This window comes from Boleophthalmus pectinirostris, unplaced genomic scaffold (assembly GCF_026225935.1).
Source record: "Boleophthalmus pectinirostris isolate CB_2022bp ecotype Guang Dong unplaced genomic scaffold, ASM2622593v1 HiC_scaffold_2, whole genome shotgun sequence".
Classification (NCBI taxonomy): Eukaryota; Metazoa; Chordata; class Actinopteri; order Gobiiformes; family Gobiidae; genus Boleophthalmus; species Boleophthalmus pectinirostris.
In genome coordinates this window covers 17,575,238-17,589,028 of record NW_026571152.1, presented here as the reverse complement: position 1 = coordinate 17,589,028, position 13,791 = coordinate 17,575,238, and the positions used below count along the sequence as shown (strand labels likewise).

General features: G+C 39.1%; 1 protein-coding gene across 1 annotated transcript; it reads right to left on the bottom strand.

Moving 5' to 3' along the window:
• Positions 1-504: 504 nt before the first annotated feature.
• On the bottom strand, positions 505-13,618 carry si:dkey-234i14.6 (uncharacterized). The gene is made up of 5 exons (XM_055155743.1): positions 12,989-13,618; positions 7,817-7,993; positions 4,486-4,695; positions 2,340-2,553; positions 505-1,101 (listed from the first exon to the last, which is right to left on the bottom strand). The coding sequence occupies exons 1-5, from the start codon at positions 13,466-13,468 to the stop codon at positions 923-925; spliced, it is 1,260 nt and encodes a 419-aa protein (XP_055011718.1). The 5' UTR covers positions 13,469-13,618; the 3' UTR covers positions 505-922.
• Positions 13,619-13,791: the final 173 nt, after the last annotated feature.

Here is a 13,791-nt window from a genome sequence, read left to right as displayed (position 1 = left end):
TAAACTAAGATTTAACCAGCATTAAAACAAGACTAAACTAGGGAGAAATCAGGTGAAAACTAACCAGGCTTGAACCAGGACTAAACTGGGCCTAAAAAGGACTAAACCAAGACTAGACCAGGACTAAACCATGTGAAAACTAACCAGGACTAAACCAGGACTAAGCTAGAACTAAAAATAGGGCGAAACCAGGACTAAACAAGTTTTCACACTCTTTTTGATCTATTACAGTTTATCATAGTGATTTAGAAACTAAGTCTATTATACTTATATAATTTATATTTATTTGTATTTCTGAAATTGACACTGAATAGTAAATTTGCAAATATCCAAAAAAATAAATAAAATTAGCATTTTCACAAGCAAATATTCAGAAGCCAGACGGATGTGTCTCTCAGAATGACTCCTCCTGTAAAGTTATCTCTGTCACTGGCTATACTGTAACAATATGAAGAAATTAAAGCCACAGCGTGTAATTCTTTTTTTTTTTTTTTTTTTTTTTCCCATAATGGGTGTTTTTATTACACTGAAAAACATAGAAAAACATGCATGAGCAGGCTTGCATCTCCACAAACCTGGCTCTTATTTGGCCTGGAAGAGGGCCTCCTCCTGTTTGTTTCCATGAAGATGTTGTTCCTTTGGCTATAACCTTCCATAGTGTGTGTAAAACGAATCTCCATGGAAATATTTTGAAGTATGGTTTTAACTTTTAATTTCCACCTCCAGAAAGCTACATACTGTCACTTTAAATACAATAATAACAATATCATCAGATAATTTTTATTTTATTTATATAATATATTTATTTTATATTTATTTTTTGGTCACTTGATTTTTGTCCAGCTTTTGACCTTCTCTGAAGTAAATAGCTACAGACACTGATGGCACATTAGTACACAGAAGCTCCACTAGAGGGCAGCAGTCAGTGGTACATGGCCTCAGACAGCCCTGTGCGTTTAAAGTCCTGAACCACTTGTTTGGAGTGGCTCATTTTGGCCGACAGCGCCTCCAGCACATCGCTCTGGTCCACTGCTGTAGCCATGCCATAGATGAAGGTGCCCAAAGACTCCAGACCACGCATGCCCAGGTTCACCCCACAACCTGAGGAGCACAAAGATCAATGTACAACTGCACCATCATCTGGCCTGGCAGCTTGACTTTCCTGAACTACCCTCCGCATAAAGTACATTCTCTGTTCTGTAAATACTCACACACACAAACACATTGTAGTAGACTACCTGTGTTGAAATTGAGCACGCAAGCCGGCTCTCCCCCCAACACACACACACACACACACACACAAACACACACACAAACACACACACACACACACATTTCACAGTAGATCCAGGGGTGGAAAATAACTACTAATTACAAATACTCATGTTACGGTAACTGGTGTATTTTTGGGATAAATGTATTTTTTGGAGTACATCTTTAAACCTGCATGTTTATTGGTAATGAAGTATATTTCTAGCCATGTAATTGTAATTAGTTGCATTTAAAATCACAAGAGTTACTGAGTATAGCACAAGTCATAATTGATCCTATATACTGCTGTCTCACCTACTCACCTCCTCACCTGCTCTGATTGGTGAAGGCTCAGAAAACATACCAACTACTTAATTCAGTTTACCGTATTTTCCACACTATTAGATGCTCTGGATTATAAGGCGCACTGTCATTAAATGGTCTATTTTCGAACTTTGTTCACAAATAAACCGCACCGGACTTTAAACGAAACACAACAGTTAAATGACTTTAGTTAGAGTTAGGTGACTCTCGGCTTTGTTCAATTGTGGCGTGTAGGGAGGGTGCTGTCTGGGACCGCTGGATTGTTGGCGTGTTCGCAGTGACTCAGTTGTTCACTTGTGGCTAGAAGTGGCACATTGCACTCGCTTTTTCGGTTCGTTCCTCTGTTCCATTCCTCGTTTGCGTGGCTGCGGGTGGTTTTGGCTGCGCAGTCGCTGCCTGCTCCGTGCGTGTTTGTGTGCGCTGCGGGTTGTGTGGCTTTATAGTTTACTGAAGTTGTGCTGGGATACCCGAGTGGATTTGTGTATAGGGCGCTCTGGATTGTGGGGCGCGCAGTCGTTTTTTGATGAGGTTTGAGAGCGCGCCTAATAGCTCGGAAAATACGGTAGTTTATCAAGACTGACTTAAAATGCTCCTAAAATTGCCAAAAAACTAGTAACTAGTAACTACTATAGTGTTTTGAATGTGCACTTTACTTTTACTGAAGTACAATTTTGGCAGCAATACTTTTTCTTGTAACTGAATACATTTTTGCCATGAAATTGTACAAATTTACAGTATTCTTTCCACCACTGAGTAGATCTAACCTGTATCAAAGTTGAGCACACGGGCCGCCTCCCCCTCCACGACGACGGCCACGTTGTCCCCAGCGATGTAGGCAGCGCTGACGGTGCGGTGGGACAGCTGCACTTCAAACAGACGTCTGGAGCACTGGAGCTGATGCAGGGTCACCTCACTCAGACGTGGCTCGATGTCTGTCTTGTACACGTTAAACGACTGGTGGAAAATGTTCTTCATGATCTGAGCGCACAGGGGGGTGGGAGAGGGTAGTACTGTTACAAGTTTGTTAATGTGGGACTCTACACCTAAACTCTGTCCACAACCACATTACATATAAATCTCCTAAACTGGGCAGTAATGGGAGAGAAGAGAGTGAAAGAAGAGGAGGGGCGAGGTCTAGAAGTATGTTGTAATCAGAAATGCCTGACTTTAATCAGGGAAGTCTGTCGTGATGTCATCAGCTACTTGAAATTGCAGTGGCCACAGGAGGCAAAAACTTAAATATAGGTGTCTTTGACAAGAAAACTGTAAATTTACTTGGTTGTTACCAAGGTTTACAGTTGCCAAAAAATTACTAGAAATAGTAGATAATGCTATAAATACACCACGGAAACAGTGAAAGTAGTGAAAAAGGTGGATTTAAATTTTCAAAGCTTATGGTTATCTTAGCCTCTATTGAACTGCTTTACTCTTCAGTACTTTAGAATAACCTGAATAACCTTGCTTTTATTTTTGATTTGATTTTTGATTTTACTTTTACCTTTTGAAGTCTTCAATATTTCTTGGTGCACCGAGAAGTAAAGCATTTTCAATGGGGCTAAAATAATAGCTGTAACTTCAACATTAAGCAAAGCTAGGGGTTAAATTGTCAAGACGATTCTAAAGGTATGGAGTTTAAAAGCACAGTGTAGCATTTTCTCTATTACCACATATTCACATGACAAGGAGAAACAGAGTGTCTTCAGTCTGAGAGAAGAACACAGCCTAAATATGCACAGTTTGTGTGTTAAACATGTGTGAATGAAGAAAACACAACTCCAAGTATGTTTGTGATGAGGAAACAATGTTAGAACAAAAGAGTTTGCTTCTCCATATATTGAATCCACCCTTGCATTTACAAAAATCAGTACATTCATTAAAAAAGGAATTCTGACTATTACTGTGACTTGATTATCTAGAATTGCTTGTCTCCACTCTTCTTTACCCCATACTTTGCACAGTCCCCCGTTTCCAGGTAACAGTGCACTGAATGGGCCACCCACATAGCAACAGCGCAGTGGAGATGAGGTGGACTCAGTGAATACCTGTGTGAACGGTCATCCACTTGCACACCTCATCCACCGCTGCAGACGCCATAAAAGAAGAGTTATAAAAGACAAATTTTACACCTGTTTGAGATGCACTTATGCTGCGGAGCAGATTAAGTGACAGCACATGTCTTCCCAGGCTATGTACGTTGTGTGTTATGCAGCCTAGTGTGCAGACAGGGCTAGCAAATACTATAAGTTAACTATGCAGCGTCACCTTTTTGTTTCTATGGATATGTTACTGCTCTGCTTGGAATGTTCAACAATATGACATTTAACAGCTTTACTTTACATTTATTCAATTACAAGTGGTTTTATAGCTCAAAAATATCTAGATAAACAAATCTGACCTGTTTGGTTTGGTTAAGGTTTAATGCCATACTTTGAAACATTCCAGACAAAGAAATAATCTCCATGAAGAAAAGCATTTGATGGAACCTCCACCAAGAAAGTTACACAATGCATATCTAAAGTGGAACTAATCGTTAAATCCAATACTTTTTTTAATGGCAGTGTTATAGTGTTGCAGCTAGGTGAATGTGAACCTTTGTGGTCAAAAACATATAAAACTGAATGCCTCTTTTGGTTTGACACAGAAAAAAAGAACAGGAAAACCTCAACCATCACAGATCACTGCAGGAGAAAGAGACATATTATGTACTGGCAAAATGTAAAAATAAAATGTTCACAGGACAGTAAACAGGAAGGAGGGGGCCTATCAACTTTTAAGGACCTGGGATGCTGTTCTGGAGAAGTCAGGCTGCAGATGGCTCTAGCACTAATACTGAAAGACTAAAAATTATCTCTTTGAAAGGAATAACTAATATTAATATAATACTATAACATTGATCGTAAAGCCACTCACAGAGGCGTTGGCGGTGTGGCGGAGGAAGCGGACCATCTTAGTGTCAGAAGCCGGGCAGACCAGGGCCATGTAGCGGTTCCTGAAGGTTCCGTAGATCTTGAGGTGGAACCCTGGCTTGGCTGAGGGGTTCTTGTGTTCTCTGAGGGCCTCCACACCATATGCAGACAGGTCGAAGAACAGGCTGTGAGCACGGATCTCAGGGGTGGGCACCTGCATGGAAGAGAAATAAATAATGAAATCTATATCCACTTTGGAAAACTATAACTATAGACCTCAAATCAGAGTATCTCTACTCAACATGCATGCTCGCTTACTTTGTTCAAGAGACAATACAATAGTATAAACACTATATATTAACTGATACCAGTGCAGAGACAAAACAGTATTTATTACCTTTAACCAAAATAAATAAATAAATAAACAAAACAAATGTGTTGTAGAATTTATTTATTCCTCTATAAATATAGAACTATAGAACAACTTTCTATAAATAAAACCGACTTTGATTAGTAAATACTTTCATTACATCAATGTATATGTTCAACCAAGACATTGGCTTACTTGGAAACCGATATCTGATCCAGCATCTTTTTCATTATCAGCACTGATATCAGATACCAGTATTGGATTGGTGCATTCCTACTGCAATGATTAGAACTTAGAGCTTAGAACTTTTTAAATATGGTTTGGGTTAGGTTTAGGGTTAACCATAACCCAGCAGATAACTCTCAAGTATTACTGTAAACTGTTTGTATTGTTGGTACTTGTATTACACCACTGCACTATAACTTTCCTTCCTCCTTTTATAGATCCAAATGTGACCAAGCTGAGCAATGGAACTGTGACCAAGCCTGTAATGTGCTGCAGAGTACCAGGAGGAGATGACCATAGAGAGGAGGGGGTGTGCCGACCGGACAGTAGCTTCAAACAGCTCATATCCTGGGAGCCAAATTCAATCATCTCGGAAAACATCCAGCAGAGGGGCCAATCGCAAGCGGCTGCAGCCCATCTCGAGAGCACATTCTGGGCATGCGTACAGGGAAAGGGTCCTTGCTATTATGCAGAGATGTGTCTGATCACAGTAAAGCTGCAGCCTCACCTTGACCTGTCCATTTGTGAAACAGTGAATCATCCCTGCCATAGAAATACATGGAGGAAATAGAGCCACGTGCGCCAAATCGGATGAGTCATATATTATGGGTGCACGTAAGATGTCGGTGCTAAAGATCAAATAATAGACTATATTTATTTATTGCCTTAAACATGTAAAAAAAAGTTACTCTTCATTTTCCATATTCCTTACTTTAATTATTCAATGTGATAAGTATATAAGCACTTTTCACAACTTTCAGAGACCGAAGCGGAGTTTTGCTGTCATGGTAATGAAAAAAGTTGTTGCTAAGAACAGTTAGAATACTAACAGCACACCAGTGTTACTTCCTGGTTTGTGGAAGTTTTTCTTTTTTCTTTAAAGAAATCAGGTACAGCCCATTTAAAAGATCTATCAAACTGATTCAACCATTAATTTTTTTTCTCATCCATCATAAACTCCAAACTGTGCATTGGTGTGTTATTTTTCACTTTGCATGATTATAGAAAAAAAAATCAAAGCCACAAATTTATAAACAAAAATCAGTTCATAATTTTCTGCCACTGGATTAATTTCGCCTCTGAAGTGAGCTTGCAGTTTTGGTATGTAAGTAAGTAAAATCATTCAGCTGATAGAAAAATATTGCCTGGGATCAGGAATACACAGTTTTGCAATACTTTAGAATGAGACTGGTCACTGCTGAATCTCCCAGAGTTAAGATGAGCATGAGTGACAGGTGGATTAGCCAATCAAGGACTTGCATATACTGTCCACATCAAAACAAATAAGGCTGTTTACAGGGAAAAAATAGAGAGAGGGACTGAAAAATATCACAGATTTCTGCAGAATCAGTGAGCGAAGCACTAAACTTTGTTAATCTGAGGTGAGAGAAATTGGATTTAATTCAAAATAATAGGTAAAAGGAACCATATTTTACAGCTTAAAATGGTTTCATGGATTTTTCAAAACAACATATTTAGCCTCAGGGACAGAGAGCACAAAAATATTTAAACTGGGTAGATAAATGAAAGTATATATTTTCAGATGAATTCCTCATAGTCTACAAAAGCCAGTTGACATTCTGTTCAGAGATGGTCCCCAGCTGCTCCCCAATGCTATTTGTTTATAATGTGTTTTATGGAACCAATGCGTCTCTCCGGTATCCTGCAATATCCTGTGTGTCCTGCCTTCACCTGTCAGTAAACACAGAGCTGTAGCCTGTTCAGTCTCTTCTGTTTTATAGGCTCAATGAGTACATGACACGTTTCACTGGAAACTGTCAACAAAAAAGCAACGTCAACACACAAAGAATAGATGAGTGATTTTTTTTCAGTAATTCTAAAGGTGATGATATTTTTGGAATCAGTTGTGCTAAAATGTGCTTGTCAATGTTTTTGTTGAAGTTCAATCATGCAAAAAAGAATGGGCTGTAACATTGAACAGAAAAGTGCAAAAATATATCACAGTATTACTCTTATTAGAAAGATTAAACTACTTTTAATGAGCTCCTTTTTATATGATATGCGAGATGTTCTAGTTTGGAATTTCTCCAAAATTTGCTTGTTCTGTGGCTACAGAACAAACAACTGTGCTGAGTGGAGAGTGGATAGCTGAGGCTGACTAGTCATGCTTTGATGGTGAGTTGAGTATTTTAAAGGAATTGTATGTAAGATTTTCATTTAAAATTCCATAAACATGTCCTAAATGTGTCCTCAGACACACTGTAAACATGTTCAAATCAAATATAGCTTTTACTGGTAACAGAAAACAGTACAAAAACATTGGACATGATAGCCAATTTGCTTATGTTATTTATGTTACGTTATATTATTTTGTGATCTGGTTCAGAAAGCACAATGAGCCTCACATGAGTCTGTCATTTGTGTTGCCAGTTTCAATGCTGAAATCCAGTTGGTTTGAACCTAAAAGGACTCTCTCCCTTCAGTTCTAGTGCAGCTTCTGCAGCTTAATGAGTGAATTGTGAAGATTCTGAGCTTTCACTTTCAGCTTTCATGAGACGTGGCCTGTCCATATACAGAGAATGAGAAAACGTGTATGTGTCCTGTAGCTTAAAGCACTGGCCTAGTTCTGTTGTGATTGTTGTACCTTTTTAAAACTGCAAGAGCGCTTGATACATATAGTTGCCTTTAGTGTAGAGATGAGACGGTATAAACAAGATATTTATGAATGTAAACACATAAGGCACAGATGACATGCATATGCAGGAGGAAAGACTCTAACCTGTCTTTGGTCCAGCCTCTCTATAGTGGCGTTAGCTCCATAGGCCTGGCACGACTCCACGGTGTAGTCTGAGCTTAGACCCAGCACAGAGCAGGAGTCTCCACATGACCCATCAGCCACCACGATGACCCGCGGCCAGTCTGCGGAGGGGAGGCGACGCACATACTCCTCAGAGAACTGCAGGGTGATAAAACAAAACATTGGACAAGTTACATATTCTGTTTAAGGCCCTTGTCCCTGATTATCACTGTCTTAAAAACAAAGTTATTCATCACTTACCTTGAGACAATATTCTTCATTTACCTTGTGTACCTTGTGTATTGCGAGCATTGTAATTATTCACCACAATGAGATTATAAGCATTTTTTACAACTTTCAGAGACCAGAACAGAGTTTTAACCATCAGTAAAGCTAACAACAATTAGCATGCTAGCAGTGCTTATTCTTGGGCAACACTACAATCGCAGATGCCAACACACAGCATATTTTGACCTCAAGAGCTGCTCATGCATTATGTCTGTGCTGGGGCAAGACAGTTCTTACTCAGGTACTGATACTTACTCAGACACAGGCCCTTTAATATGTAAATCTATCCAAAGTATTTGATTGTTTTGACCATATTTACTGCTAGACCAACTTAAGGACATAGGTGTGGGTGATTCTGCCCACTCTCTATCAAACAGAACCCATGTGTTTTTATGGAAGGGATAAAGTCTGGCTTTATGAACATAGTCAAAGGAGCACCACATGGCTCGATACTGGCTCTGGTTCTGTTTACGATTTTCATTAACAAAATGGGCAGCTTCAGTTTTTTTTCTTCAGCTGATCTTAAAGGACAAAAATATCAGATTTATGACATTCTCTAGAGCTTGTTCTTAAAATGTATTGCACAGTTAAAAAGCTCAAAGTTCTTCTGGGCTTTTATTATAGTCACAAAACCTGAATCCCCCTGCTTGTCGCCATGGAGATCTTATTTCTTTGTCTTGAATGTTTCACAGTGTGGCTTTAAACTCCATGGGGTCTCATCAGGCCAAGTTATAGGTCAGATCTGTGAAGAGGTCACCACACTCAAAATAAGAATGCATGTTTTCAAGGTATTTAGTTGGCATTGACAACACTTGTAGTTGAATATATGCAAGAAATGGAACATTATAGATGTAAGAATAAAGTCTCCATGCAGACAAGCCACTGACGGATCCTCCTTCCAAAACACAGTGCAACTTTAAATTAACTTTTTGGTATTTTAACCTATACTATCAGTAATATGGGAAATAGAAAAATAACATAAAATAATAATGCAATACAATTTGATAACGTTTGAAGAAAGCAATCTTTAATTTAGTTTTTTTGTTTTTGTTTAATTTGCCAATGTTTGCTAATACATGCACCATGGGAACTGCTAAACATTTCACCATATACACGCATTCCATACACCCCCATCATGATGCCACTGCAAAGTTTTATAAATCCTAACATCACTACAACCTCAAAGACACTTCTCTGACAACTCTATTTTTCAAACAGACAGGCTCAAGGTTATGACACGTACAAGCTGTTATATTTTCTCAGCTGATGCTTTGTATGCAGCACACAGCTTCAATAAAACAGACACAGGCAAAAAGGGCAGAGAAGGACACAGGGGAGGAGGAGGAGGAGGAGGTGGTGGGCCACAGAATTACATTTGATTCACTTGGAATTGCTTTGATAATGTGGTGTACTGACTCAACAGTAGTCAAACACTGTACACTACACAGACAGACAAAAACAGACAAACTGCCAACATGTTTCCATCTACAGCAAGTAAACAAAAGAAATTTTAATGAAATGTGAGGGAGATTTTTTTGGAAATTTAAAAAACTAGACAAGTGGATCTATAGAGCTTGGGATCAAATGTCAAAAACTTTACATTCATGTGCTGTTATGATACAAAATGTTCTTCAAAACCTTGGAACTAAGGAATAGACTTGATACTCAATACCGATTCCAATATTACAATGATAATAAAAAAAACACACCTTATTTAGACAACAGAATGTTATTTTCAACATTAAATTGTAGTATCTTCTTGTTCTGATAAAGCTGCTCAGGAAAGGTTCATTTATGTCTGGTGAATGTGACTTTCTTATTATCGATACCAGCTCAAGTGAGTAAATCATTTCAATACTAGTTTTAATTTAGCATCTGTTTTTCAATACTTTTGATAACTCTGTATTAATGACAGATGTGCAAAACACTAAATGAAGATACATGACCACAATACTAGAAAAGTAAACAACAGAACCATGAAACAGCTCAAATAAATCCTATGTTTAGTATTTAGCATCTTAAAATCTCTTTTGTTTTAACATTATGCTAACAAAAAGTCCCATGATGTGTGGTGATACATTCCTGAGTTCTAATGTTGCCTTGATGTTTTGATTTATTCATGCATGGCTGAGTAACCCTGCATATTCTGTCCCTCTTCTTCCCAGGAGATCAAAACTCTGTTCTGACTAGTGCTGGTATTTCCCTGTAGTGAGCAACAGCTTTATTACTGTTTTTGTAAAGTGGCATACACAACATATTTGAAACCAGTGGGTGGGGATAGGTTAAGACAATACAGAATTACATAAAGGTGCTCTACCTGATTGAAAAACATGAAAAACAGACAACTAGCATGCTAATGTGCACTTCCTGAAGATCTGGCAATAAACTATTTTATAATACACAGTGCACAGTGGACTTATTTTAACCTTAAGGACTGCTTATACAATATATTGGGGCAAGACGATTTTTGTACATGGGAAAAAATCATGACATCAAACATGAAACTTGCATGAATCAATTAAAAACAACTCTGAGGAGGTTTATCATGAGAGAAAACTATTATAACATTAAAAACCCATTCAAGTAGATCTGATATTGTCTCTTTTATAGTATCTTTGTGTGTTTGTGGTCTTATGACATAATCTCTTCTTTCTCCTCAGACAGTGACAGGACACAGGGCACCCAGGGCTTTGTCTGAGCTCCTGGATCAGGTGTAAATGTGTAAAGTGATCCCTCGCCATTATATCACATCACATTATCAAGTCTGTGGATAAACTGGGACAGACACAAAGCATGACTGCATAACTCTCCCTCTGTGTCATCAGTCAGACTGTTTATAGGAGTTAAGGCAAGACACTGCAGGCTAAAGCCATTTTTCATATTTTGTTTTTTTGAAGTCAGTTTGCTTTCTATATACAGAAGAAACAGTTTTTAAAGATGGGGTGTTACACTATGGGGCATTTATTGCTGACATATTAAATATTTAAATCTCCATGCTAGCCTTTATTGTTTTAAAACAGCTATATTTATTGAAAACAACATATTAACATGATTATTAAGTTTCATTTTTGTTTTTGATGCTCAGAAGAGAACACAATCAGCATGCAGTCCCCTAATGAAACTATTGCACATTATATCAGGTTTGTGAAGTTGTACTGTATTTTTTGTATCATGCTTTTGTATATCCATGGAAAATTGTTGTGTGAGAGATGAGTGACAAAGGCTGAGCATTGGAGGATCATACTGCTAAGGATTGGGGGATTTCTCCAACCTGCGCGGATTACATGTAAACCTCTTTCATGAGGGAACAATGTCATAACATGGTATACAAAATGTTGCTTTTGCATAATAGCCACTCTCATTTTTGGAGTCTCTTCTCTCAAAATACCAGGTCTGTGCATTTTATTGTCCTTGAGCTTCTGTAAACTTTAAATTATAAACCACATGTCACTACATTGTTACCACTTCATATTCTAGACCAGGGGTCTCCAGTCTTTTTTCTCCAGTGAGCTGCCTTTATGAAACAAAAATGCCAGAGAGTTACTAATTTCAGTGGTTACAAAGAAACTGAGTAAATATAAGAGCCACTGCAAGCCTTAGATGGCAAAAAGTTAGATGCCTATAAAACATAAACTATTGTCCATTTATCAGTGCACCAAGTTAGGCATCAAAATTATACATTTACAATAGCAATTAATCAACTTTTACTATTATCCACAATACACAGAATTCAGAAATCCCTTGGCGAGCTCCTTGGAAGGAGGTGGTAGCTCCCTCTCTTACTTTTTTGGATCACTTCTTACATCTACTTGAGTAATAGTAAACATTTTTGAAGTAACTTACTTGAGAACAATCTCTCTGCTATTCCAACCTCAAAATAACAGATATTTTCTTATATATTCACTTGATAGTATTCATATTCCATCTATGTGCTAATATGTACATTTGAGACACATTTTCCCTGATAACAAAGTCTTTTATAAACTCCTCTCCTCTGTGATATGAGACCTGCACAGAGCAGAGCCCAACAGACTCTCCTCTGACCCTGTCACTAAGGAGGGATCAGGTTTGATGAAGTGTGTTTTTCTTCTTTCCCAAAGGTCAAAACATAAAAATATAAACTAGGGCACCTTTTACATAATCTGGGATACAGCTCCAGTCCCAGAGGTTTCATATTGTTTCCAGCCAAGACAAATTACTTGTAGTGGGAATATTCCTTTTGTTTCTAGTTTAGGGGTATTTATTTACCTTGCAGGTCTATCTAGCTCAGTTATGTGCACTCCACAGGTAGATCATTTGGCAACAAATAAGAACAAATATAGGCCAGTACTGAAAAGGAATGGCAAATGGCTCTGGCCAGCTCTGACGAGTGCACAGTATCACTTAGTCTTTTGGCAAGACAATTCACCCACAAGTGTCGATGATATTAATGGTATTTAAAGCTGCATTATGTAACTTTTTGAGTGGAAAATCTGACACCTGCTTGTCTCCACAAAGGCATTGTTTCTTTGCTTGGAAGGTTAGGTATTCACATTATAGTATTAGACAGGAGAGGCCTAGTTACAGAATACAATCGACATGTATTTTCAAAACACACATATAAAACGATATACATTCTACTGGAAAGTTAAGATTAATGCCATAATAAGGAACATTGTATGCTAACCCACGAAATAACCATGGGGACAAGAAGGTTTTTGACCCTCCCCCAGAAAAGTCATTCTACATTATTAATTTATCAAGTAGGCTAATAACTTCACTTTAGATGGAATAGTGAATTTGACAGCTGACTCATGCTAATGGCCTAAAATGGAAAATGTCTCATGAGTAGGTAAATTTTGTTAGAGATTTGCTCGGTGACTGTACCTTGGTCCCGAGCTGCACCTTTACGTCCACCTTATGCTTCCTCTGCTCCAGGATGCTCAGCAGGTACTCCTGAAACACCCCTATTCGGGTGAAGAAGTGTTCGTTGTGCCAACAGCCCTCCATGTTATCGAAGTCCACCCCAAGCCCGAGCAGGAACCTCACGCTGCGGGGGTCCAGGGCGATCTGCTGGGGCCGGCACAGCAGCGAGCTCCGGTACCTCTCATCCAGCACCGTCAGCTTCAGCACCTTCCCCGAGCGGACAGCGACCAGGGCAGCGGTGAGCCCCACGGGTCCCGAGCCCACGATCAGCACCGACACGCGTGCTCGCCACTGCCGGATGCCGTCCAGACTCACTTTGACCACCACGTATACGAGCACCGCCGCCAGAGTGCTCAGAGCCGTGTCCAAAGCGAGAGCGCGGTACTTCTCCTCCTCCTCCTCGATGTCCAGTCCGGGGCGATCGGCTTGTAGACCCTCCATGACCGTGGTCCGTCTCCAACATGTGTCCGTATGTGGCGAGGTCGTGCGTATTTTGGCACAGTCGGAGTTGGTGTTATTTACGCACAAGATGAGCCATGCTTGGTGTTGTCTCCGAGTCCTCGCACACAGTAACTTGGGTCAAATCGTCGCTCACTCTGTCTGAGGAGAGTGTCCACTGTCCACTGAGCAGAGGGACTGGAGTGGGCGTGGCACAAGATGTTTTAGTCTTTTTTTTATTTATTTTTTTAAGTCTCGTGTAATTTAATAGCCTATTCATTTCAGCATACTGAAATAACCGCTTCCCACATTAAGAATTTATAACA

Excerpts from the sequence above, each read along its gene's own strand:
- si:dkey-234i14.6 (XM_055155743.1), bottom strand. The coding sequence starts at position 13,468 with ATGGAGGGTCTACAAGCCGATCGCCCCGGACTGGACATCGAGGAGGAG. Across the intron at positions 7,994-12,988 it reads AGGTGCAGCTCGGGACCAAG|TTCTCTGAGGAGTATGTGCG; the intron begins GTACAGTCACCG and ends ATCACCCTGCAG. Across the intron at positions 1,102-2,339 it reads TGTGCTCAACTTTGATACAG|GTTGTGGGGTGAACCTGGGC; the intron begins GTTAGATCTACT and ends TGTGCTCCTCAG.